The sequence below is a fragment of the Falco peregrinus genome, chromosome 2, assembly GCF_023634155.1.
Source record: "Falco peregrinus isolate bFalPer1 chromosome 2, bFalPer1.pri, whole genome shotgun sequence".
Taxonomy (NCBI): domain Eukaryota; kingdom Metazoa; phylum Chordata; class Aves; order Falconiformes; family Falconidae; genus Falco; species Falco peregrinus.
In genome coordinates, this window is record NC_073722.1 from 119,272,373 (window position 1) to 119,298,491 (window position 26,119).

Here is a 26,119-nt window from a genome sequence, read left to right on the forward strand (position 1 = left end):
AAGCAGTCAGTGAAGGGGGTTGGGAGACTCTGGAGACACAGCTGCCTCTTGTTTTTCTGTCCACGAGTCTCTGCTGTTGGCCTGCCTCTGGATTCTCTTGATGTCTCCATGTGTTTTTCCTACCCTGGTGATAGGTGAAGAGACTGCAGTTAGCTGCAGAGCAGAGTAAGTCTGGTAGGATGCTATGCAGTTCTCTAAAAGGATGTTTTCCTTCTTTAACAATTAACCTTGCGGTTTTTATAACTGAGCCTTTCTCCAGGTACTGCAGTTGTCTCTTACCTCCAGCGTGCTATACAGAGGCAACAAAGCAGAGTACCTTAAACAGAACATACTGGATCTTTCCCCAGAATAAACCTGCCATTTTACCTATAAAGTAATAACTGCTGGAGTGATGAAGTTGCCTTCAAAGGCATAATTTGTGCTGCATCAGAATGTCTTTTTGTTGCAGTCAGTCTTTCTGTCATGGGAAGAAGCTGGTTTAGCAGACCTGCTCCCTGAGCTTTCATCTGTGAGACTTTTTTTTCTGTACTTTGCCTTTTCTAATGTTTCATCACCTGTTGGGAGAAACACTTCCCTGTAAGAGCAGCTGTAGCATTGCTTAGACTTCTGTAAAGCATTTGATTAGCACTGCATGGTATCTGGTGTTGTAGACTGCTGTTTCGGGTTTTGGGTTTTGTGGATTTTTAACTCCTTTACAGTCTCAATGTAATATGTGTTAACAGTTAAGAGCAGGCATGGTAATACATCTCAGGAAGGTGTTCTAAATAGTGATTATTTTCCAAGTGTGAGGATTTCTGATTAAGCTCCAGCACAGACAATGTTTTATCAGTGAAATGGAAGTTACAAAGAATTACCATCAGTAAGATTTGGAGGTGAAGCAGAATGTGTCAGAGTTACAAATAGGTTGAGAATGGGCTCAGTGAGTCCTAGGAAACAGAGCTGGAGTGAACCTTCAGAGGTCTTCTCATCAAGCCCTGAGACGGGGTGGCTATGCCTGGAATGATCGTGGTGTATTTCATTGTAGCTGAACTTGAAGAACTTGGTCTGTGTAGTTTATTGTAGGGAAGGTTGAGAGTTGACTTCGTGAATGAAAACAGTGGGTATTAAATCAATCATTGAAACCAGATATTGAGTGAAATAATTACATCTGTTTCTCAGAACTATTCATATCTTCCGAAAAGTTATATGCTAGTCAAGTGCAAGTGAACAGCTGTGTGTAGGCATAGGGAGGTGAATTGGTTCGTTCAGTGTTCATCTGGATATGATGCTGTGTTTTCTTCTTGGTTTTCATGGCATCATTCTCATCCAGACTTGGTTCTTTTGCGGTGGTGATTTGCATGACCCTTGTATTTCATCCTATCTCAGCTGTGTTTATAACATCCTTTAATTATTTTGGAATGAAATGCACTTTGCTGCTGTTGGGTGGTAGTATTCATTTTCCATCTGTGACAACTTGATAGCATAAATACTGAGATGCATTGGTGGGTTGTTTCAGCTCACTGTGGCTACAAAAAGTTATTTTGCACAGATCCCTGCTGGTGTTCCCTAGCAGCAAAAAGACTGTCCTAAAGTGAATGGATGCACAAAAATGCAATTGGGTGCAAGAGCTGGACAGATATGCTCACAGTCGAAAATAACAACATCTAGAGTTGAAGATGTAAATACCCAGACTGTAGGTATATGTTGTGCTGAGACTCAGTCCTGGAGGTGCAAGTTGGGGCCTCACCTGGATCTCCCTAGTAGCCTTTCTTGGTGGTGGTGACTTTCTTTTATTCCCATTTCCTTTTCATTTAATTTTGTGTTTACTCTAGGATCAAGTGGATCACTTGCTGGCTCTGAAAATCAAAGCCTGCTCTCTGAACTCCAAGCTTTCTGCCCAGGAAAAGAAGACCATCCTGGCTGACTTAGCAAGTGAGAAGCCCCAAGTAAAGCTCCTGTACATCACCCCAGAGATGGCAGCCGCCTCTTCCTTCCAACCTACGCTGAACTCTCTGCTGTCCCGAAACCTCTTGTCCTACCTGATAATCGATGAAGCGCACTGTGTTTCCCAGTGGGGACACGATTTCCGACCTGACTACCTACGGCTGGGCACCTTGCGCACTCGCATACCCAATACGCCCTGCGTTGCTTTGACTGCCACTGCCACCAAGGAGGTCCAGGAGGACATTGTGGCAGCGCTCAAGCTAAAGCAGCCGCTTTCTACATTTAAGACTCCTTGCTTCAGATCTAACTTGTTCTATGATGTGCAGTTCAAAGAGCTCTTGACTGATCCATACACCAACTTGAAGGATTTCTGTCTGAAGGCGCTTGAAGTGAAGGATACCACTGGGGTAGGTTTTACATTTAAGGAAGAAAGCTAAACGGAACAAAGGCTACCTTAATGGTCACTGACCTCCCAGTGGTTGGTATGGCCCTGACCAGTCTGTGGCAGGGAAGGAGGAAGTCTCTGGAAGGAAAGCTTGTATATTTTCTAGTTCCTCTAAAAGTGCTCACATATGTTTTTTAGTTCCTTTAAAACGGGTAGAATGTGAAGGCTGCATTCCTTTCAGAGGTGCCCTCAGGAAGGGGTTGGTCTAAAAGAAAATTGATTAGGAGGAACATGTGACTAGCACTTCTGTCTTGGTTTGTCATGTGCCAGGTTATCATTGGATGGATTGTGTTCTGTTCCTCTAGCATGGTGAGGATGAACAGAAGCATTTGGAAGTGTTGTGTTGACTTTCCTGCTCTAACACTAATTCCCAACATAATTCTCAGGAACTCAGTTACAGCCTGTGCACCTGAGTTTATTTGTATGGCAGAGGGAGACTGCGTCTTGCCTTGTGTTCACTGGGAGAGGACTGGGGGACTGTAGTTGGTGGATGTTGGGCCTTGTAGGACGTATCTTTCAATTGTCGGGGAACTGGCTTGTAGAAGACATGATCTTTAGGCATCCCTCCTGTCCCCACCATGCTAATGACTGCAGCTTTGTTGTCTGGCTTCAGACAGCATCATGGACTTTCTCTCCTGTCTGCCCAGGTGTACTCTGGCTGTGGCATTGTGTACTGCAGGATGAGGGATGTGTGTGACCAGCTGGCTATTGAATTGAGCTACCGAGGAGTGAAAGCCAAGGCATATCACGCAGGTACTGGAAGCTCCATCTGCATCTCTCAGTAGCTGGTAGAACTGAACTGTACCACCTTTAAGGCCTGGGTTGGGGCTACCTAGAAAACAGCTTTGTAGGCATGGTCTGCAGTGTCTCTGATGCTCACATGTCAGGTCTGTGAGGTAAGCGCAGAGCCTTCAATGGAATGGTATTCCCTTTGCTCCAGAACTGTTGGTTTTGTTGGATCTTGTACGGCCTAAATATAACTGCTTTTATCCCAGGAGGGAACTGAATTTTTCTCTTTGGAATAGAAACAGCAGCTGCTGACTTCTGCTTGATCGCAAGCCAGTTTAAACATGGGCAAAGAGGAGTGTGTACACCAGTCACTTTTAGTGAGGGGGTTGGCTCAAAGTGGGGGAATGGAGGAGGAAGAAAATCCTCTTGTTACTTTTTTTCTTTTCTTTTTCCTTTTTAATTTTTTTCTTGTTGTTTCCTTCTTTTTCCCTTCCCAGGACTCAAGGCAGCTGACAGGACTTCAGTCCAGAATGAATGGATGGAGGAGAAGATTCCTGTTATTGTTGCAACCATCAGTTTTGGAATGGGAGTAGACAAAGCAAATGTCAGGTGTGTGTGAGTGTTTTGCGCCACCGGAGACTGAAACCTGAGCAGTGGGAAGGGAAAGCCTCAGTCTCGCTGTCACCTGATACATCTGATTCAGATGCCTGATGAACACTTGGTAAAACCCACAAAAACAGAGCTGGAGGGTTTTTAGCTTAGAAGCAGCAAAAACAAACCTGGAAGGGTTTTGTAAAGAAATTAAAAATGAGGCACCAGAGCTCCTCTTTGCCAGTCATCTTCAAAACCAAGAAAATGGGAGGAATGCTTGGGTTTTGCCACACCCTCTAGGGTTTCAAAAAGAGCCATCTCAATGCAATCACAGCTGTCCCTTTCACTTCTCTTAGTGTAATAGTTGCTGTTAAAAAGCGGTGGGAAGAAAATCTGCACCTAAAATTATTCATATACCCTTGACTAAAATAGTCAGAGCCAGCTTTTTTTAGAGATCTCCTTTTGCAATGCAATGGGGGAAAAAAACAGCAGTTCACGAATGGCAATAACCATATAAAAAAAATACAGCTATAGTCCAAGGACTGAAACTTTCCAGATGGTTTCAGTTGCTGTTCCTCTGGGACTTCTGTCACCGTAATTGCTCTGTGTTGTTAGAATTCTTGCATAGCAGTATAGCTGTGCTGAGTTAGTATTGTGAACTGTGATCACTTAGTAGAGGGGTAACTCGGGTACAGCTCACACAGCACCCCACACAGACCTGATCTTCACTCTAAAATCTGCATAAAGCAATTGCTGTGAACACTGTGGGAGGGGGGCAGGGCATCACTGAGACAACCATGAGTTCACAGCTGTGCCATGCTTCTGTCTGTGTCACTGTGCTGCCACATAACAGGACCTCATAGCAGAGACAGCCTATTTTACTGCTTGATGCATGCTACCCAACAGAGAACTGAGGAGTCTGCTAGGATAGTAGCATGCATTAATTAATTAAGCCACTCTGCCCTGTGCAGTACAGTGGTCATTCAAAAAGGCAAAGATTAACTCAAATGCAATGGGCTGACTGAAAGTGAAATATAGCTGAAACATGCTTGTAATCTGGTTAGTTTCCAGTGGAGTTAAAATTCCTCTTTACAGTATGTTTTTAAATAGTTTAAAAGGACATTATATCCAAGCCAAGGCAACAAGGTACTGCTGCTTAGCCTTTGCTCTATGCAGCAGAATTCCAAGTATTTATGCATATGTTATCAAGTAAGATCAGGCATGACAACTTCTAGAGGTGACTTTTCTGGATAGGAGGAAAAACAGAGGCGTTGTCTCTCTTTCTGATGGAATCTGCTCCTCTCCACTGTTAAGTCGGTTTTGCTTGAGAATATTTATCAATTCATTCAGTAGACTTCCTGGTGGTGATTAAATGTGTAGATGCTTCCTGCCTGGCCTGTTCTTGGAGTGTTTGTGTGTGAAGAAAAATGGTTGCCTGCTTTTGTTATTTAATCTTTTTCCACACCCATATGCATCATATGCCTCTCAGACATGCTGGTTTTGAGGCAGACTGGTATGTAAAATATTGGCAGTGTTACTGTACTGTAAAATCCTCTCAACACAGCTATCAGCTGAACTGCTGAATAGTCAGGTACAAGCAGGTTTAAAGTGGTCTGGCATTGGAGTGTTGAAAACCTTCCTTCAGAGATTACATAAAGCTTAATAATGATTCTATAGTCATATTTGCTGGCTCGGAAGGGTGTCCTCATCTACAAGCGAGCTTGGTGAGACAGAATTTCCCACGCAGACTTTGTTGGCAAAGAAGTGTCTTTTTAAAATAGTGTCTTTCATAATGTGTGCTGTAATGTTCAAATTGTGTTCCACAAAATAAATAGGACTTTTTTTTATTAATGCTGTATTTTATAGTAAAATCTTCCAAACTCCTTGAATGAATGTCCTTATTCTCAGTCTTCATAGCTGCACAGCTGTATGCACATTTAGGATATTCATGTGCCCATTTTTTTCCATCCATTCAGAGTGATATACTCCTCACATGTTGTTCAGGTGCATTTATTTTCTTACCACTCTGCTGCTTTCCTTGCATCTCGTGTCTTAAAAGGACTTAAATCTCTGTGCAGAATTCTTTGCTCTGCTAAATCCTCTGTCTTTTATGCTTTTGCTGCCCTATTTTTTACTGTTGTTGGTGTTCACAGACAACACAATTGTGTATGCAGCGATCTGAGAAACCTGGAGCTCTATGTTTCCTGTTGTCTTACCCCATGCAGATTTGTTGCCCATTGGAATATTGCTAAGTCAATGGCTGGGTATTACCAAGAGTCCGGCAGAGCTGGGAGAGATGGGAAGCCATCCCGCTGCCGCCTCTATTACTCCAGGAATGACCGGGATCAAGTCAGCTTCCTGATTAAGAAGGAGCTCTCTAACATCCAGGTAAGATCTGCAGAATAGTATCCACATACCTAGATGTGCTGCCTTTGCTCTGATCTGATTTACCTGCAGTAACCTCTGAATATGCGAAGATGACATGAGTTTTTCTGGGTCTAGAGCTGTCCATAGCCCTGTTTCAAGGCACAGCAGAAGAGGATGAAGCAGGAAGGGAAAGGGCTGCCAGCTCCAGCTCTGTTAGAGAGTCATGGGTGAGCTGAAGTCTGGAGCAGAGACAGGGTGCTGTCTGTGCCTGTTTGCCATATTGATCAGAAGGGTTGGATTTGGTCATTGCTAGAGTTACTCTATCTGCTTATATTTAAATTGAAGACTATAATTCTTGTCCCTGTCTACTTTCAGGAAAAAAAAGGCACCTTAAAAGAATCTGACAAATCTGTGATGACAGCTTTTGACGCCATTGTGAACTTCTGTGAGGAGCTGGGGTGAGTGCATTTCTTTCAAACACTGTTTAATGTTGGGGAAACCATGCCCTGTCCAAGACACTGTTATGGCTGAGATCTTGGATGTTCAGGAAAAAGAAAATACTGAATGAGTTGCATGATACTTTGATGTCCGGACTGAGGAAGGTGTCCCAAAGACATCTCTCACTCACTCCTACCTCTGAGTTAACTGAGATGTTGGTCTTGGAACCTGACCAAGTGACACAGTGATTTTAAACTACAACTCCTGTGGCTATGAGTTTTACTATGTTCTGTCTTTGATGATGGGTTGCTTTAGTTGCATTTGCTTTTGTTTTGCCTCCTGCCTCTTCACTACGTAATCCCTCTTCTAAGGAGACAGCCTAATCAGCATGGGATGGGAGCATTTAGTTTCAATGTTTCTCTAAATCTCAGGGGCTCCACTCTACAAAGTACTAGATATTGATGATTCTTGCTGACCTTAGAAGGACCTGATGGTGCTTAGAATGTTTCAGACACAGGCCCAAATTATGGATGTGTCCAATCTAAATGCAGACTAGCAACCACAATGTGCATTGTTCAGGTTTAGTTCATGACTTGTACAATTACAGCTTACTAATTGCTATTCTATGCTGGATAAGACATCAAAGCCATAATTTTGCGCCAGTAAGAGAGCAGTACATGTTCACTAACTGAAAATGGTCAACATGTGTCTTGCTTTCAAGTCTGCATCTTGTTTTGTTTTTCACACCTGCGTCTAGGACAACCTTTTCAGTGCAAATGTAATGTGCTTCTTTTCTGAAGCCCTTGGTGAGCATGTTCTCTCTTGTAGTCATGTTTGGTAAACAAATCCTGGTTTTATGGGGTTGCTCTGGGAAAGTCTTGCTTGTACTGAAGTATGGCACAACACTGAGTGCTGGAGCACTTGAAGGAGCACTTTTTTTGCCCAAAGTCAAGGTGATTCTGGGAAGTAGCTACTAGGAGGCTTCTTACTACAACAGTTTGATGCACTTGACTAAGGAGCTCTGCTTCTTCTGGTACATTACCAGCTTACAGCAAGAGTGGCCAGATGGCTGTTTGTGTCTGGGTTTTGTACAATCTAAGAGGCAGCTGTATCTATCTGGTTAGATGCTAACCTCAGAAAACCTTATCTTGGTATTTATTTCTTCTTGATTCTTAAGGTGATTATCAGTAGAGTTAGTCATGACAGTAATTTCTTGGAATTTTCACTAATGCCATACAAACCGGACTGGGATCACTGAACTAACCTTGCACAAGCCAGAAGCAGTCACAGGACATTCCAGGCTGGTGTCCCAGTGAGGGCATGAGTTAGGCTCCACGTTAGCCATCTTGCTGTAAAGAGCCTGACTGCTCTCTGAAGTGAGGACCTTCTCCAGACTTGCAGTGCAACACTGAGGCAATAACTAAGCAAAGACAGAGAGAAAAACATTCTCCTTTGCTCATATGAATACTAATAGAAATAAGATTTCACTGGATGTATAAAAGAGAGATTTCTGTAAAGGAATATCACTGACCTAATTAGTAATCACATATCCCATGCTTCTTTTTCCCTGCCCCAGCTTGGTTCATCCTTCCTACTGCATAACATGCCACATGCATCCCCAGAGTCACATATTGCAGCACTGCTGCCTGGCTTCCCTGCTCATAACTGCAGGGGACTAAGATGCTAGGTAAAGGAACACCATGTTCTGTTTTTTTTTTTTTTACATTTTGAATTAATACAGTTCTATTCACTATCCAAACAGTGAAAGCAAACCTGAAACTCTGACCTTGCAAGATTCTAAATAAGAACAAATAAAGACAGACTTGTATACTGGCAGGCAAGTTTTTGCATAGTATATTTAGGCTATTGTCCAAGTATGACAGGAGAACAATGGTATAAACTGCTTTTAGAGAGTGGGCTTAGATAGAAGTTTAGCGGGTCAGAGTTTCCTGTTGCCCATTTGCAAGATGGAAAAAACCCATGTAACTGTAGCAGCAGAAGACATCTTTATCAGCTTTAGGTGGTGGTTGACCATTTGCCACCTCTAACTGGTGGTTTTGCTTGAAAGATGAAAATCAGGTGGAGATGAATTAACTGGTATTTGGCTAGTTACACAGTTCCTGAATACAGATAGCCTTACGTATTGGGTTTGCTGTGGGCTTGCAGAACAACTTGCTGGCATTGGTGCTTTGCTCTTGATGCAGGGAAGTTGCATGGGGAGAAATAACCACTCAGGGAGAGAAGATGAGAAAGCTTTCTATGAACAACACAATCAGGTTGTAGCTGGGCTGATCCTTGCTTAGCTGTAAGGCTCCAATTACTGCATCTCATCTTTGCTGTTTATGCACTGCTCTGTGCCCTGGAGATGAGCAGCAACCAAAGATGGCAGCAAACAGGAGGAGAGCAACAAAAACGAGACAGAAAGTGGCAATCACCACTAGCCCTCCAAGAGCCCAGTCACTTATTACAATCAGTCTCTTTAGGTCTTCCATAACTGAGGGTGCCTCTCGCACTGATGACATGCTGGCTTCCGCCCTGCTGGAGGCAGACAAGAACAATATTAGATGTTGGTGTATCCCCTCTGTGCTCTGAGCCACAATCCCAAAACCAGCATAGGCACACAAGCTGTCTGTGCCTGCATGCATCCCCCTTCCAAAAGGGAGAGTCACCCTTCACAGAAATGGGAGCATAAATCAGAAGAAAAAAAGACAGCTGAGGCCAGTTTCACAATGAGATTTACAGAGATATAAAGAGGAAAGCTTCTGGCTTTACCAGATTTTGGCAGTTGAAATTTATTTTAATCATAGTTTATAAATATTTTTAATAATGTAATATAGCATCTCTCCCAGCATGTTCAGTATGAACCCTTCATCTGTCAACTGTACAGCCAGTACATGAAAGACAAGTGTTGATTGGGAGAATTTGCTTGATACCATTGGAAAGATCTCTAAAAGGGAGTTGGGGACTTCAACTCTGAGAACATGCTGGAGGTTAAATGAACACCTAAAAACAAACAACCCCACCAATAATAAGCAAAGATCTTCATGTACATCTTGTTGCTCCTGTAGGGCTTAGAATAGTCTAGTTATGTAAAAGAGGTTTGCCATTAATGGAGTTTGCTTTAGTAACGCTTTCTGTTACTCTGCAATAGAAGCATAAGTTTTTCTCCCATGAAGCATTTAAGTCCAGCAATAATTTAAACTGGGATTTCAGTGGGTTCTATGCACTTGCTTTTTTACTGATACTTTGCATAATGACTTGGCTATCAGCTTTCTAAAGAACATCCAGCATCTCTTGGCAAGCATCTTGTGGTTTTAGTAAAGCTTCCTTGCTTCTCAAGGGAAAGGATGGATTATTTCTCATACGCTCACAAATATGACTGTGTGGACATAATACAATAAAATATCTTTGTTATTTTTGAAAATTTGTTTGACTTGCTGCCCCTTATGTCCATGCCCTTAATACTGTAAGGAAGGGGATTAGTCATGTAAAATGTGTTTCATCCTCAGCAAGTCACGTTTGCCTAGAAGCACAAGCTCACACTTAGTTTGCTGAAGTTTTTGGTTTTTTCTCAGCAGCCAAATATATTCACTTCATGGTTTGTTTTCTGGAATGATGGCAGACCACCATGCCCAGTTGCTAACCAGCAGGCGTACAATACATGAAAGCTGTTCTGGATAGCTGCCTTTGCCTTTAAAAAGGAGGCACCCTAGACAGTAATTCTGCAGACCCAAAGACTGTACACCCTAGAAAGTCCCTGTCTCTTCTGCTAAACACAGTTAATCTCCTGAATTAGGACCGCTGTATGCAGTTTTATAAATACCTGAAGCTGTTGTGTTTGTAGTAGGTATTCCTTCTGGTGCCCCCTCTGCACCTTCTCCAAGAGATCTTGACCTGTGGTGAGGGACCCCCTTACTGCACCTGGAGACTTGTAAAGCTAGCATGGAGGTTGCCTATTTGTACTGCAGTAAATGATTAACAAATTACTTTACTGCAAAGGTGTGGCTAATCTAATCAAACACCTTGAGCTCAGTTAAAAAGACCTAGTTCAGCTGTCACTTGGACATTTTTTCTTTTCTATGGCTTTATGCACTCACACACCTGTTCCAGTGCTTGTAAAGGTCCAGTTTGTCCTCTGACTGGGGAAGGCTGCAGATTGTGATGGAGGGAAGAGGGCTTTGTTTCCTGGATTGTGACTGGATCTGTATTGTATGCTCCATTAGGTGACTGCCATATCTAAAATGAGACTGTGAACAAGACTGCCATCCAGTCCAAAATTTATCATGACAATTTAGTTGGATAAACTCATTACAGAGCCTTGCACTGCTGTTAGTTGCAATAAAACTGACTCCCTATTGCTTTTCTGACAGAAGACCAGAGGGATTGTGCTGGCGGGAGGGAAGGAAGAGAAGAGTGTGGTATATAAGACTGCATCTGTGTAAAAGGAAACTTGTTTTTCACAAGCCAAGCAAATCACTTTGAAACCAGAGGGATGATGTTACAGAATAGAAGCTATTCCATTAAGTCATCAGTAGAACTTCAACCACTTCTGCTGGAGAGGCTGGCCTCACTGTCTCTTTTAGGTTCCTCAGGGAAAGAAACTATTTTAACACTTGATCATCAGGACTGACGTAATTATTCCCTTGCAATTCTTTCTAGGCTCACTCAGGCTTTCACAACATGTACAGAAGTTGCTGTGTTTGAAGCAGTCTCGCCTTAGTCTGTGCTCTTCTGAATCTCCCTCTGCTTTTTGAAACAGGGAGGATCCATCCTCACTAGTGCTTAGGGCATTCCAGGTCCCTTTATGCAGGTAATGATTGAAGCCTAAAACACAAAAGGTTTTGTGTGAGTCGTGAGCAGGGACCCAGAGACTGGAATGTTTTTAGTCAACAGAAACTGAAAGGCTGCAGTAAGCTCGGGATTTGCTGGGCATCTTTCAGGTCAACCTGATCTCTTGCATGCAAGAAGGCAGCAGACCCCACCAGCCCAGGCAAGCAGTTGGCATATCTAAATACCACGTAGAGGAACAGTCCAGCTGAGTGCAATGGTACAAAACAGTACAAAGCAGAACATCAGGCCTGCGAGGCCCAGGCAAGTATGCAGAAATTGGTCCAGGGGCCTCTCCTCTACATGGTGGCTCCTCTGGAAAACCACCTGAATTCTCTAGAGAATTGCTTGGTTTTCTCTCCTTCTCTTTTTATTCTTTGTTTCTAATTCAGGAACTTAAAGTGACAGAGATAAGACGAGCCATTTCTCTTGTCCCCCTAGCTGGTATCTGTCAGTGGTTTAACTTCTAACACCACTGGGAAACGTGTATTTGTAGCGTTTTCTGTTGAGATAAGGGCTGGCAGCTTGTTCCTAGTGACAGCAACCTGTCAGTCGTTGGTATGTTTCCAGCCTGCTGAGCTTCCTCCTGACCATTAGTGCAGACTGGTTCCATGCTGCTGAAGCATTTTTCAATGGGATTCTGTTAATTCCTGTAGCTGGCATTGTCTAGCACAAGCTAGGAAAAGAAAGTAAGCTCTGTTCTTCCACAGGTCTCGTGACTTAATTTAGATACAGAAACATTTGCTGAGTCTGTCTCCTGCAAAAGAGGTTCTGAGACTTCCTATGTGTCACCTTGATTGCCACTTGTTGATGTGTAACCGAAATGAGCAAAGACATATCTGACAGAAGGGTTAGCGTGCTGCATCTCTGAATGTTGGTTAGAGTAAATTGATGCCACGCTTGAACTTAACCTACACTAACATACCGGTCGGGAGTGAAAGCTTTGGGACCGTATCATGAAGGGCAGTGCTTTGTTAGTCTTAGCCTAACCGTGCATGCAGTAGCTTCTGTTGACAGTTCTCTCAAATATTTGAGGCAGGGGCTCAAATATTTGCTTTCTAAGGAGTATCCTCTTCTGCTGCTGGAAAGTTTTTCTTTTTATGATTTTATAAGTAACATTGGTAGTTTGAGGAACTTATTTTAAAATTATTTTTAGACTATTCTCTATGTCACTGGCTGCAGATACATTCCAAAGTACAGCAGTACAAAAATGCAAAAAACCTAGATCTAGTGTCTTTGAAAAATTGAAAGTGTATTAAATACTTGAGAAGCTACTGATGCAATGTGCTTTTTTAGGAATGTGGGTGCAGGCATCAGAGAAAAGAGGCTTCTTTAAAAAGTTTTCCTTTTTTTTTTTGCCCCTTCTGAAGTGTGAAGAATATTTAAAAGCCCACTGTTAAGACTTGATGATTCTTTTCTCTCTAGCTAGATGTTGGCTCTGGTATATACGTGTGTAACCCCTTTGACTCTACACTTAGAAACTGGAATACAAAGGTAGAAGATGACTTAGCTATATGCATGTAATTCTTTATACATTCTCATAAAGGTGGCTGTTTTCACATTTGAGGCTTACAGAGTTAAGCGCAGTACGATGGTCTTCTATTTAGCTGTCCCAGTTATGAAAGTCATGGCCTGTGCCATAGCCTTTTACTTACATAAATCCCCTTCTGAAGTTCACTGAAGTGTAAACCAAACATACACAGCGACTGCAGCATGAAAAGGGGATTTATTTGCACTTGTTAACTTCAGCCATACAGCCCGTTCTTGGCTCTGCTTTGCCACAATGCCCGTTGTCAGCTGCTGCATGTATACCCTGAAGTGGCAGTTACCATACTCTGTGTCACTCCTCTGAAATGCCTTTGTGTATGCTATTAAACATACCTTAGGCATAATGTTTATGTCCACTAAAATAAACTGCACACAGTGCAGGGAGTCAGGCACACAGGTCCCTCAAGTAAGGACAGGGATTTGTCCATCTCCCATAACTTCCCATGCTCTGTAAGAACGATTCACCTACAACGAGCAGAACCATGCAGGAGGCGGGGAGGGAGCACGTTTAGCAGCACAATGATAAATCAAGCTGTAATATTAGTGAGTTTTTCCCTTTCGCCTTCATCTTTCTGTTTACAAAGGGTGGTATTGCACACGATGTGATTTTTCTCTTTGACAATTTCACGTCATTGTAACACTGCTGAAATAAAGCAGGGAGCATTTGTTGCAAGCTGTACTTGGAGCCTCATCTGGCATGTCTGGATCAGAAGGTCCGTGACTTGTTGCTTTCAGCAGACAACTCAGCTAAACGTGTCTGTTGCAGGTGGCTTTTGAGAGAGCAGGTTTGGGCTTGAACCAAGGTGTACTGAGCATGTGGACCCCCTGGTGACGTCAGTGGCTTTTGCTAGCGCCCAGCACCATCCATCTGGATTAGCACTGGGAAGAGAGTGCCTAGCATGTGGCAGTGTATGCGTTCTCTGCTGTGGTGCATGGCTCCTGGCTCCGTGCTCACAAAGGGAGTCCTTGGCTGGCCCAGCTGCAGGGCTGTCATTGGGAAAGCGTGTCTGTTTTCTCAGCAGCACGTGTCTGTGCACCCCACCCCACCCCAGAAGAGGAAGACAGTGATGGTAAAGTAGCGTTACCTTTCTGGTCACACCATGGAGCCCAGTAGTGGCTGTCACAGAAATAAGGAATTCCATACTGTGATTTCTGGTCCTCTGAGTCATATTAATTAATATTGTTATTGCCATTTTCAGGGAGCTAGTGTAGAAAGTCATTCCCATAGGACTGAATCATGATGTCCATGCACATCCTTGATAGCAGGTTGTTCACCTCTTGTTGCATTTCATGAATGGGCAACTGGACGGACTTGGATCTTCCTTCGTCTGTGGTCAGGACGTCCGTCGCAGCTACAACAGCTGTAGCAGCAGCAGCTGCAAGCAATGATCATGAGCACCAGAACAGTAACTGGAAAGAGAAGCAAAGGGTATTGCTTCATGATATAGGAGCAATCACTGCAGAGTAACCCTTTGTCTCCTCCAAACTGTTTGGTGAGCAGCAGAATGAACAAAGCCTGGTTTCCTGCTAATTTTAATTCCCACCCACCCACCCATATCCCCACCTCCCTCCTCCTAAGTTCCTGCTCCCTTGTATTAGTTATCCATTTAATCTAGACAATCAGTACTGGATATTTAATGATCTTAAGAGCTATGTACCAAACCATGTGGGGGTATATCTTTACCTGTCTAATGAGCTGTTACTTGGAGATGACATGCAGTAACTAAGTAGAGCTATGTGCCTGGAAAAGATGAAGATCCAACTCTACCCATAGTTGTGTCAGAAGTAACTTGAGAGGATTTGCCAAGTCAAACTGGCAGTTATGTTTCTGAAGAGTGTGTGCAGTGTACTCTTTAATGAGGACAGATATTTGTGACTGGGTTGGCTTTACTCATTCTTCTGTATTTAGCTTGCAAAAATAGATACTTCAGATGGAGGGGTTTTGCACATAGATACCGCAAAGCAGTGGGCTGACTTACTGTTATTCTATGTTAGACATAATGGTTAGTGTTGGGAGGGATATTTTACTTTATCTGGAATAGAAACAGATGACATGTTTAATCCTGCAAAACACCTAAGAGTGTGTGAACATGCATGTCTCTGTTCCTGTGTTCCTTAAAAGCCTGGAGCTGGGCTGCCCGATTACCCGACCTGTGGGGAAGCAGCTATGGGTATGAAAACTATAAAGCAGCAGGTGTGTCTTTCTGAATTCCAGCCCAGGGAGGAGTGTCCAGGCTGGATACACACCCTTCCGTTTTGCTGCCAGCAAAGTGTACCTCTTTGTGGGGGGGAGGGCTGGCCTGCCTTCCTGCTTGTTTTCCCATTTTCTAAACAAGCCTCATCCCCCTTGATCAAGCAGCTTTTTCTTATTCCTTCCATGTTATCCCCACACAGAGCAGCAGGAAGGATCTTGCTGTTAACAGAGGAGAGTAAATAGGCTCACCTGAAGCATACTGGCTTCCACTCAACTAAGCACAGGAATGACACTCAGTGTCTCAGACTCTTCGGTGTCTTCTGTGGCAGTGAGACACCCTAATACCATTTGTCATAAACCATCTCCTATGCATCAAAACATTGCAACACCTCTGGGTTGGTTAAAATACTGCTGTTTAAACTAAAGCTTACATATGAGAGCTCTGGGGAAAGCTATACTGTTGCCTATCATGCTCTGCATGCATTGGAGATCCACACCGTGTATTAAAAAATTATATAGGAATTAAAGCCTCAGACCACAGCCTTCCACAGTTTTCCACAACTGCCACCACCACCAACCCACCAACAAAGACTGTGGAACATGCTGCCCTGGTAGAAGAAAAGAGACATTCTGACACCCTTTGCCTCCACTGATAAACTCACCAATAAACAGAAGAACCACACAAAAGGACACAATCTCCACCGGGTCAGCCTTGGGCAGTCTCTGGAGCTTAAGGAGAAACTTCTCACCAATGGTTTGCATTTCCTTCAGAAAGCCTTCAGAAGACATTCTGGCTCAACCTCTCCAGGCTTTACGCTGTAGAACCAAACAGAGAATAAACGTTTTCACTGACTAATGCTAGGAAGCTGCCAGCCTTCTTATAGAGCTGGTGATCACAAGGAAAACAAGTTTATCTGGTCTCAGTCCTTGTTCCCAGTAGCTAAGGTGGAGGACTGTTAATTGTCTACGTGTTCTGTGTTTTAATTTCAAAATCTGGGTTTAAGGGTGCTTTTGTCAGCTGCGCTGTTGAGTAAAGGCAAAATGGTACTTCTTCTAAAAGGACACTTACTACAGCAGGCACAGAGTTAGAACTGGACTGTGCCTGCCCTTGGCTTTCACCCAGTGAAAGCTGGTAGGTTTTTTTCCCAGTTGTGCTAACTTGTCCTTCCAGAAGGAAATGCATTTCTGACTTGACTTGAATTCCAAATGCTAAACTCCAGTGGTACATAGTTTTCAGGTTTTTTTTACTAGGATAGAGTAGACACCCCTGAAGACTTCTTGCACTTTTAGCTACAGAAAGCCCCTTCAAAAACTGAAGGTGCTTACTTCAAAACCTCACTACAATACCATTAATAATGTTTTATCAACCAGTTTTATTGAATGGTGATATTAAGACCTAAAGTCTGTGTTCACTGGGGACAGCTGGATGCTTTTCAGGTTCTTGCAGATGAATGCAAAGTTTATAAGGTAAGCTAAATGTAGCTTTTTATTCTTTTAAGACACAGTCTGTTTGAATGGAGCAATACATGAATTGAACAGTGGATGTCCTCCTGTCACTGCTGGTGATGAGCAAAGCAAAAGCCCCTGGATCTGTCAGGGAGATAGATACATCGCTTGTGGAGCTGATCCCTCCTGCCCTGCTCGGTCATCTTACACCTCCTTTATTCTCTGAAAGTGATCACCAGGAACTGTTGTTACTGAAAATATTAGTCTAGTCAAAGGCGCTTCAGTTTTGCCACCAGTTTTTGCTGTTCTTTTGCCCCATGAGCAAGATTTTGGAAGGCACTACAATAATCAAGCTTGCATGAGAGCTCTGGAAGTTCCAATTTTGCTTCAGTAACTGGTATAGGATATTGTTGAGAAATACCCAGTTTCACCTAAAACAAGTGTTGGGACAGGTCAACACTTGGATGGATTATAACTCTTAGGTCTTTATTATATCAGAATGTATTAGCTTGTGTGTGTTGTCATAGTCAACACTTTTATGGGACTTGAGCACTGCAATTTAATATCCTAGTCTTGGTGATAACGCAAAGCCAAGTAACCAAGACACTACTTGCAGAATAAACCAGCTAGTTCATTACTGCACATCTGGTTTGGTTACTCAGACAAATGGATGCTTGGGGTTCCGTTTTTCTAAACACACTGAGGACAGAAAGACCTTGGCTGTTTCTTTGCATGCTGGGCTTAAATACTACAGTGCCAAGTTAAATTACATTTTCTATGTTTATGCAATTCAAAAAGGGTTTTCTTTGTTCTTTTAAATCCAAGCTAAGGAATAAAAATCGGAACCAGCTGGTTTCCTAGGGATGGGTGTAGATAGAAAATCTACATCTACAGAACGATCGCAGTGCAGTTTTGCAGGGAGGCATAGCTGTGGCCTTTTAGGCTGAAAAGGTCACTTTTGAGACTAAGGGTTAAATAGTTCTTTCCAGATGATTGCCCACACCCCAAGCGAGCTGCTCCAGAAATGCTTGCTTTATCCTTTGCACAGTGCTGTGGGATTCTGTGTCAGCAGGTTTCCAGTTTTGTTTCTATTGCAAAAGATGGCGGTGCAGGCAGAGGTGATTTGTGTTTTCTGTTCTTGGCTCTAGAAGAAAACCTTTTTTTTAAAAAAATAAATCTTTCTGGCTCTAACATTCTGAAAAAGTTTGTTCCCTTTGGAGGTGTTTCTGCCTGCCCAGCAGCTCTTCTAGTAAGGAATCTGCTGTAACCTGGGCTGCACCAGAAGCAGCAAGTATAAGAGCCAGGCTCCTGAAGTGTGGGGATACAGTGTAAATTACTGATCAGGATTGTAGAATTCCATGTAGATTAGCAAGTGCCTAATCTAAAATGATAAAAGCTTGTCTCGGTAATGGACATTCCTGTGCTCGTGGTACCTGATCTGCAGCTAAGTGAAGGAGTTTTTATTCTCAAGTTTGCAAGGAATGTTGCTTGTTTACCTTGGTTTGAACTTCTTCAGGGGCAAGGTTTGATGTTGGTGGTGCAGTCTCCAACCTTCCCGTGAGGAAGCAAATGTTTTTGCGCTTGACTGCACTTCTGGCTGCACACTGGTTCCAAGGGCTCTCGCTGCTTTGGGATTCCTGCTTTCCTGCTTGTGGAGCACAGCAAAAGAGTGAAGAATAAATCACTTCTTGAAGAAAAAAAAAAAACAAAAACGAAGTAGAACTCTCCCAAGAAATCTAGTTATGTTCATGGACTTGTATCTTCCATTCTACTTGTGATGTAAAGTCTGGCCAGGACTAGTTTTGACTGTGGTCTTTTTCCAACTGATTTCAGCAGAACCAAGATCTTATCCTAGAGATAAGCATAAGGGTAAGGTTAGTGCTGTGTGACTTAAATAAGTTGTCCTATGCATCTGCCTTATCTTCCTTATGTTCAACACAACAGTGATGACATTACCTAGAAATTTCAGAGTGGAGCTCTAAGGATTAATTCCCTTTTTTTTTTTAATTATACTGTGTTCAGGTAAGCTCCCAGTCACCAATAGTAGTAAAGGCCATGTGGTGCAGGATATCTGGTTGAGGCAGTAACTGTAATGATTATTATTAAAATGGGCAAGCCTTGAGAGATTTGAAACTTGAGGTTGTAGGTCTTAACTGGCAGCTTACCTTCTAAGAGCGGAGTGCTGTTCGAGAACCTAGAACAGCCACCCAGGTTAGTACCTCACAGATTCTGTGGGGTTTGGAGCAAACGTAATTGTCTACCAGTGTTTTTTTCAATTTGGCATTTCTCCTTGCTCGCTGTCCTTCCTCAAAACTGTATCCATTGAGAATGGGAACCCTTCAGAGCAAAGGAGACATGGCTGTTAGGGCAGCAAAGCTGATGGAACTTGTTACAGAAGAAATGCTGAATGACCACAGTGCAACATAGTCTTCATAACACATCAGACTGATGTCATGAACTTTTGTTCCATAGCTGTAGCTAGAGGTCATATGATGTGAAAATAGGGTGAAAAGAGGCAAGATGAGAAACCTGTGTAGAGAAGAAAATTAACACAATGCCAATGTCTTGTGACAGGCAGTTGGAAGTTCCTGCTGGGGTGGGGTGGCAGCCTGAGACTTGTGGTTTCAACTCTTTCCTCTTCTGGCTGTTCTTTAAAAAATAACTCATCTAGCCAGTGTTGCCAGTGGGGCTAGATCATCAAATCTTCCTGCCCTCCTCTACACTACAAGGCTTGACAGGGTAGGGAATAAAAAAAAAAAATCTTAATTTGGCTTTATTTGTTTCTGAGAGAAGGAGACTGAATCTGCCATGTGCCATAAGTTGTTAGCCTTGGTTGAAAAGAGAGAGCACAGTAATAGTGCAGGGGAGCACTTAACATCTGCCGGGGTGCTGCTCTGCTGCAGGGATTAGATGATCCTTTAAAACCAAAGAAGCATGGCCTACATTTAGGGCTTCTGTAGATTTAGATTCCCAGAAAGTGCTAGTATTTGTTTTTAATGAAGATTCATCTTGCCGTGCCCACTGAAGTAAAACTGTGAGAATTGCTGTAATAGCACTGAAATTATCTCTCTGAACTGTTTTAATGGACTTATGTCATACTGAAGCACTCAAAGAAGTTGGCCGCTCAACTGTTTTGAGAACAAAGCCATTAAAAGGCCTCAATCTAGATATTCAAGAGAAAAGCCTTGGTCAGGGTTTCTTTGTACTGTGAACTGGCTGTGTGTCGTAGCTTCCAGGCTTCAAGCAAGAAAAAGCTTTGGGATGACGATGCAAGGTGGGGTCCCACATCCCTCTGTCTGCTGTAAGGTAGTCCAGTTGCTTTAATTTTGAAATCGATGTAAATTGATAGGGGTTTTTTGGCCTGTCTTTGGTTTGGAAAGCTGTATCCTATCTGTGTGTCTACGCAGGTGCATCGAAAGCTGAACTGTAGGGAGTGGGTGAGCTTGAACTTACTGCTGAGGAATGAGACACTTGTTTAGTCGTAGCCCTGGTGGCATTTGAGCAGCCTATTTTGGTGCAAAGAACATGAATTTGAGCTTGTGGTTTAGCCCCAGGACTGGAAGTTAGTAAATGCAGGCAGTCTTCCTGGCCTGCCCGTGATGCTTACTGGCTGTGTGACTTCGGATAAGTCATCCCATCCCTCTGTTGGGTGACTTCATCTCTGGAAAGCAGCAGAACATGTTACCATTGTCAGAGGTTTGCTTCCTAATTGTTGTGTGTCCAAGTCTCTAACATGCTCTGAAATCTTTAGATAGAAAGACAGTGAGTCCCTGGTTTTGTTGCAGTTACAAACTGAAATGGCCTTTGCTTGCTGTCTGCTTGTTCCACTTAGTCACTGAGCCCATTTAGTCTGAAAGTAGATGAAAGCATGAGTTCTGCTCTTGGTTGCTTCTTACCCAGCCATGCTCCACAGGGCTTTATTTCTCTTGACATCATCCCGATCCATTGGTTTTACAGTGCTTCCTCCATGAATTTTTGCTTGTGCAGGTTTGTTGCTATAGTAATCTAAAAATGGAGACGAAGCTTTGGAGGGAGGAATTTGTTGTTGGTGCCCTGAAGCTGCCAGTGCCTCTAGTCCTAATGCAGCAAGTCCCAGAAAAGAGAAGTTCAATATCCTCCACTGCGCCCATTACCCTTACAAAGTAGGACCTCCCTGACGTGCCCAAGCAAGACGAATGCCAGGGCAATGTTCTCATTGCAATGTTCATCTTTTTTCTCAAGACTGCGGCTGTGGAGAAGCAAATACTTTGTGTTGTTCTTAATCAGACAAGTCAAACAGGTTGATTGTAGCTGGAACTGTACAGGGATGGGAAGCCTGTAGGGATTATGGTAGCTTATTTGGTAGGAAATTTTAGCAGGCAATCCCAAGCCTTGTGGAAGGGGAGTGCTGAGCAGCTGAAGGGGAGAGGATGCTTTTCATTCTGGTCTAAAACTTTAAAATAGACTCTGACTGTATTTGGCCACTTTCTTAAGACACATGAAGGCTTGGCCAGTTTCTAAGCCTACCAGCTTTGTTCTTGGTTCCTGAAATGTGCTTCTGATTTTGTATGGATAAGGTCTAGCAACGTTTCCTGTCCTAAAACAGTGCTGGGCTGCTAGGTGTCATTACAGTTTCGATGCATTTTGGCAGAACATGTAATAATTCCTGTCCCATTGTTTATTGTTCAAAGGTTGCAATGTACTTCTGAGATGAAAAGGGCTATAGAAATATAGTTATATTATTAGTGCATGGTTTTCCCTCATCATTGTTAATGCAGTGTTTGCTGCCATGACTGTAGTTGATCAGCCACGTGAATTTTAACTGTAGTTCACAGACAAGCCCTTTTTTCCTAAAACAGGAGCAAACGGAGCCAGACAGACCTATAATTCATTCCCAAGCAGATGAAAATAGTTTCCAGTATCAAGAGAATTCAGCTTTTAACAGCACACACCCAAACTAGTAAATTGCAGCTCAATGTCATAGGAGAAAAGCTTTGACTTTGTCAGCTGGTCTGGAAAAGAAGGCCACACATTCTTTCAGATTATAAAGCTGCCCTGACTGGGTAGCCATTTGGCTGGAATACCCTGTCATCTCCACCACCCGCTATTTGGAGACTGGTTTTGAGGCAGCAACGTAAACGTACCTTCCCTCCCCTACAACCTAATATTAGATTAATGTAAAAAGGCACTGAATTCCCTGCAATAGCAGGGGTACCTGTGGGGCACTGAGCTGAGAGTCTCTACACCTCTACAGAACACCCTGGTTCTCTCCAGTCCATCCCACAAATAAGTCCCCAAAACCCCATGAGGTAATTCCTCGCTACTCATCCCGATTTTAAGTGGGGAAACCAAAGCACAGGGCTATCCAGTGAAAAGAAAAGGTCAATTTTAAAAATAAACCTGTAGCTGTTCTACAAGAGGACTTTTTTTAGGGTTGCTGATGCTTGAAGCTAGCCTGAAAGTCTACTCTAATATTAGCAAAATAACTGTTTCCCAGGAGGCTGACGGGAGAGGTAGCTGTGTGCCTGTGAAATCCTTGTAAAGAGTTACTTCACAAACATGCTGGGATCTATCAGTACTTTGGTGTTTGAGGTAAGGCAGCCGGAGCGCCCTGAGAGTGCTGGAAACGCCTCCATCTTCTTTCAGCCAGCTCTGTGCCCTGTCCTTGACTCGTCTCAGACCTACAGGTCTCAGAAACGGTATGCATTTTTGAGTTTTTTGAAATATGCTGGTCTAATCCTAGTAGAGATGCCACTTGGGTGTAGGAACTCAAAACTAAAGGCTACAACAGCTGCTTCCTCAGAAGAAGCTGTTTGGCACAGTATCAGCTGTGGTTGTGCAGGGCAGTGGTGAGAGCCTGCACGGAGGCGAGCGGTGGGTGCTGCTCTGCTCACCCAGCTCTGTACAGCCTCCTCCAGTCCCTGCCCCGCTGCAGGCTCCGCGGGTCAGGGCGTTGTGTTCCAGGAGGGATCTGCTCTATCAAACTTGGTTTATTTTGTACCTCCACTCCCATAACTGCTTTTGCATTGCAGCCAGGCTAAGAGGCTTGTCCACCGTGACAGCTGTAACGCAAGCCATGTTCTGTTTCTTTTATCCAGACATGTGTTTCATATTGCTTATTACCACCCCCCCACCCCCCGCATATGTACAACACTGCTGCGGCTGGACAAACCCCCAGCCAAACCCGTTAAGATTTTCTTTTGGCGAGGAAAACTTGGCATGTTTCTCTACTTCCCTCCCTCCCCTGCCCTTCTCCCCTCGCTCCTCCCTCCTTCCTTCCTTTCCCCCCGCCCCCTAAACTTTGTTTTTCCTATACTTTATTTGAGAAACCATCTTAAATGCAACAATCAACCTACAGAGACCCTCCATTAGCAGGGTGGAAACTTCCCTCCATCCCTTTTGAACCTAGAGCTAGTCTGGAGGCACCTGGGTCTTAACTACTACATCTCACACAGGCAGTTCCAATTTGGTGTTTGTGCAACAGGTAGGTCAGAAGGACCTGCCCTCCCTTCCGCATTAATGGGAATGGAGAGAAGTGGAAATACCTGATCCTTAACATTCCTCCCTACAGGCATGTGTAGGATCAGGAAGACATCTTTCTGTGAGAATTGGCTTTTTCCCTCTCTCCCTACCTGTTTGTAAACAGCTGAGTGCCCCTGCACCTCCTGCAAGAGGCAAGAGGCCCCAGCTCAGCAGTAGGAGCTGCAAGAGTTCCGGAGTAATTGGCTTTAGTTGGCAGAAAATGGGGGGTTATATGGTCAGTCTCCTTGCCAGCCCCCTTCCCCACACAGCAGCAAAACAGAGATGGGAGCACAGGCTGGGGGACACCTCTCCGTGTAAAACCAAGGCTTGGACTCAATGATCTTAAAGGTCTTTTCCAATCTAAATGATTCTCTGATTCTGTTAATTTCAAGTATTTGGGGGATCCTTTTCCTCTTCCTTCCCTTCTCACTGCATTCAGACCTGACAGCCTTGTTGCTGTAACCCATTGACCATGTATGTGTGTGTTCTCTCAGAGCTGTGGTTTCTCATGCTGTTTTCAATAGTAAACCAGCATCTGTGCCTGATACACTAGCTGATTTTTTTTTTTTTTCTGAATGCTCTTGTTAGAAGCTGTGTAAAATCTTTCCATTTATTTCTATTGGACACAGATGGTTAACTTGCACGGTATGCTAGTTCCCCGACCAGAGTTTGTTTTCTAAACTCTGTTTGCTTCGGGATTTGGGGGCTAAAACTTAGCTCGGGCTGGGAGGAGCTCTGGAGAAACGCTGTGGCTGGCACCCTCTCGGTCTCACACGCGCTTGCCTGTGCTGGCAGCTACTCGCAAATGGCACACACAGAGGAGCAGCCCCGCTCTCTTGTCCGCGCCAAGTGTTAACGTATCGAGCCATGGCGGTGCAGAATGCCCTGTGCTAGACCTGCTTATCAGCTGCCGCCACATTCCGAAACGGCACCAGAAAACCGAGCAGCCAGCCTTTCTAATCGGCAAAGAAGTTGCTAACTCCTGCTCGAACTGTGAAGCAAGGCGAGATTTCAGGCTGGCTCCTTTTGTTAGCACGGCTGCGGCGCAGCTTCCCGCAGCCCTGTTAGAAGCTTTTCTTTTGCCACCTTCGCTCCTTAGTGTCCCTTGCAAACAAATTCAGGCTAGCAAAGCTCTGCTCAGTGGCTGACCCTGCCGTTCGCCCTACAGAGAGCTACAAAAGCCCCGGCTCCTTGCTGACTAGCGGAATGACCCAACAGCAGCAACAGCTCAGCCTTACCCCCGCCGCGCCACCAACTCCTCGGCTCCGCTGGGGCTTCTGAAACTTTCACGTCATCTCTCCCCTCATCCTGGCGTGCGGCTGGCTCCTCGCTCGGCTCCTCTCTGCTGGGCTGCTGACAGCCAGCTGTTGTCTCTGCCTTTTTATTTTTTTTTGTTATTGGTTGTCCTGGCGATGGGAAGTTTCGTGTTACACGTGTGCCAGAGCGGAGGCGGCGAGAGGAGCCACCGCAGCCGCTGGGCGAACTCCCCGCAGCGCCCAACTTGTTACTCGCTTCCTCTGGGCATCTCCTCCTACCAAGGTCTTGGCTTTTTTTTTTTTCCTTTTAATGACAGATTTTTTCTGGAGGGAGACTTGAATCAATTCCCTCTTTGCGATAGTTTAGGGGGTTGTTAAAACGATTCACTTTTCTTTATGCTGTCCAGTTTTCTTCCGACTCCCGGGGAAGGAGCTTTTCTCTTGTGTTCTTTGAAGGGGCAGAGCAAGAAATGGCAAGGACAGTGCAGCACGGTTTGCCACTGCCAGGGGAGCAGGGGGGATGCGGGGGCAGTGGATTTGCTCCATGCCCTTGGCCAAGGCATTTACTCTCTTGATGCCGTGCTTTTTGCTTCTCGTGTTCTGGGGACAACTGACACTCGGTGTCTTGTCTCAAAGTGTTGCTGAAGTTCAGATGATATTACAAAGGATACAGTCCTTCAGACAGGTGCAAAACGGTAATTTCTCATCAGCCTCATAATTTGCTGTTCTATTTGACAAAGCTCATTAAATGGCTTTTGTTCGGCAACTGGCATCTATGTAATTAATTTGTCCTCACATTATTTTTCCCTTTTTTTTTAATGCTTTCATTTCTTGGCTTTATTCCAAGACTTGCTTGGGGATTTTTTGTATCAGGGAGCTTTTCTGGTGAGGCTGTGTACCTGTTACGGATATTGGGAGTAAACTTTTTAACACCTATGTAGCATTAAGAAGCCGGCATTCTCTTTATTTACAGCGCTGGATGCACAGCGGATTGCTCTGCCCGGCGTGCACACCAAGTTACTCGAGGGTACATATTATACACAGCAGAGTGCTTGCACATTCGTAGTGCATTACATATTCATTCACGCGCAGGGTTGGTTCCAAGTTTCTTGCTTCTAATGCAAACTAGTACGCGTCCTCAGATAGCACTACTGAAGTGTTTTACTAACGCCGCATGCTCCCCAAGTGGGGCTTTGCCCTCTTTTGGGGGGGCTGTTTGAATCATAGGTCACAATCTCCCATTACCACAATTACTTTTGTCCTACTTCCAACTAATTTTCTGTGGATTGCCACACTTTATCAGCTTGTCTCCTGCGGCCAGGACTTCCTCACTTGGAGGCTTCTTTCTGCATAGCTTAGATAACGGTGTTCTTTTCACCATCCGTTCTGTTTCCCGTCCCTCACAAAGCAGACTCTCTTGATTAGGAGACCCTTCATTTGTCACTTCTAAAAAAATTTAGAGAGTCACTTGGCTTAAACTTTGTGCACAGATTTAACATCTAAGTAGACACTAAATCAGAGTTTGGTAATTTGGGAGTTCAGGCAGCATACCCTTCTTTGGCTCGTATGAGGGAATGCTTTTTCCTGGTGTATTTTGGGAGAGAGAAAGTGTCTTTTAGGTTATGTGACTTTGCTTCTCTGACTGCATCTGTTTCTCCTAATTGCAGGAATAGGGCTCCTGTTTTAGCTGGTGTGCAAAAGCAAGGAGTACCAACAGGAGGCATGGTGCAGGCATGGTCAGTTTAGCACTTTTCTGAAATGCATTGCCACAGGCAAAAACAAGTTAATAAACTTGATTGTTATTTGCTCTTCGTCCTATCCCATGATGTCATATCAGGGCAGGATGTCTCAAAT

General features: G+C 43.9%; 2 protein-coding genes across 10 annotated transcripts in view; one reads left to right on the plus strand and one right to left on the minus strand.

Annotated features, from left to right (window-relative positions):
* RECQL5 (RecQ like helicase 5) overlaps positions 1 to 26,119 on the plus strand; it is a 39,778-nt gene that overhangs the window by 2,061 nt on the left and 11,598 nt on the right. For all 6 annotated transcript variants that reach the window (XR_008745614.1, XM_055794800.1, XM_055794801.1 and 3 more), the window contains 5 exons: positions 1,812 to 2,330; positions 3,016 to 3,121; positions 3,595 to 3,706; positions 5,914 to 6,076; positions 6,431 to 6,513. Coding sequence is in view for 5 of the 6 variants with exons in the window: in XM_055794800.1 (XP_055650775.1) it covers positions 1,812 to 2,330; positions 3,016 to 3,121; positions 3,595 to 3,706; positions 5,914 to 6,076; positions 6,431 to 6,513 (983 nt within the window). In the remaining variant the exon portion in view is untranslated. The remainder of the gene's footprint in view (positions 1 to 1,811; positions 2,331 to 3,015; positions 3,122 to 3,594; positions 3,707 to 5,913; positions 6,077 to 6,430; positions 6,514 to 26,119) is intronic.
* SMIM5 (small integral membrane protein 5) lies at positions 8,322 to 24,545 on the minus strand. 4 transcript variants are annotated; one of them, XM_027795638.2, is made up of 5 exons: positions 24,248 to 24,545; positions 18,005 to 18,153; positions 15,725 to 15,878; positions 13,954 to 14,278; positions 8,322 to 9,028 (listed from the first exon to the last, which is right to left on the minus strand). In XM_027795638.2, the coding sequence occupies exons 3-4, from the start codon at positions 15,849 to 15,851 to the stop codon at positions 14,157 to 14,159; spliced, it is 249 nt and encodes an 82-aa protein (XP_027651439.1). In that variant the 5' UTR covers positions 15,852 to 15,878; positions 18,005 to 18,153; positions 24,248 to 24,545; the 3' UTR covers positions 8,322 to 9,028; positions 13,954 to 14,156. The 4 variants fall into 4 exon arrangements, with proteins under 4 accessions (XP_027651439.1, XP_027651438.1, XP_027651440.1 ...); XM_027795637.2 differs by having other exon boundaries at positions 8,322 to 9,031; XM_027795639.2 differs by having other exon boundaries at positions 8,322 to 9,031; positions 18,005 to 18,156.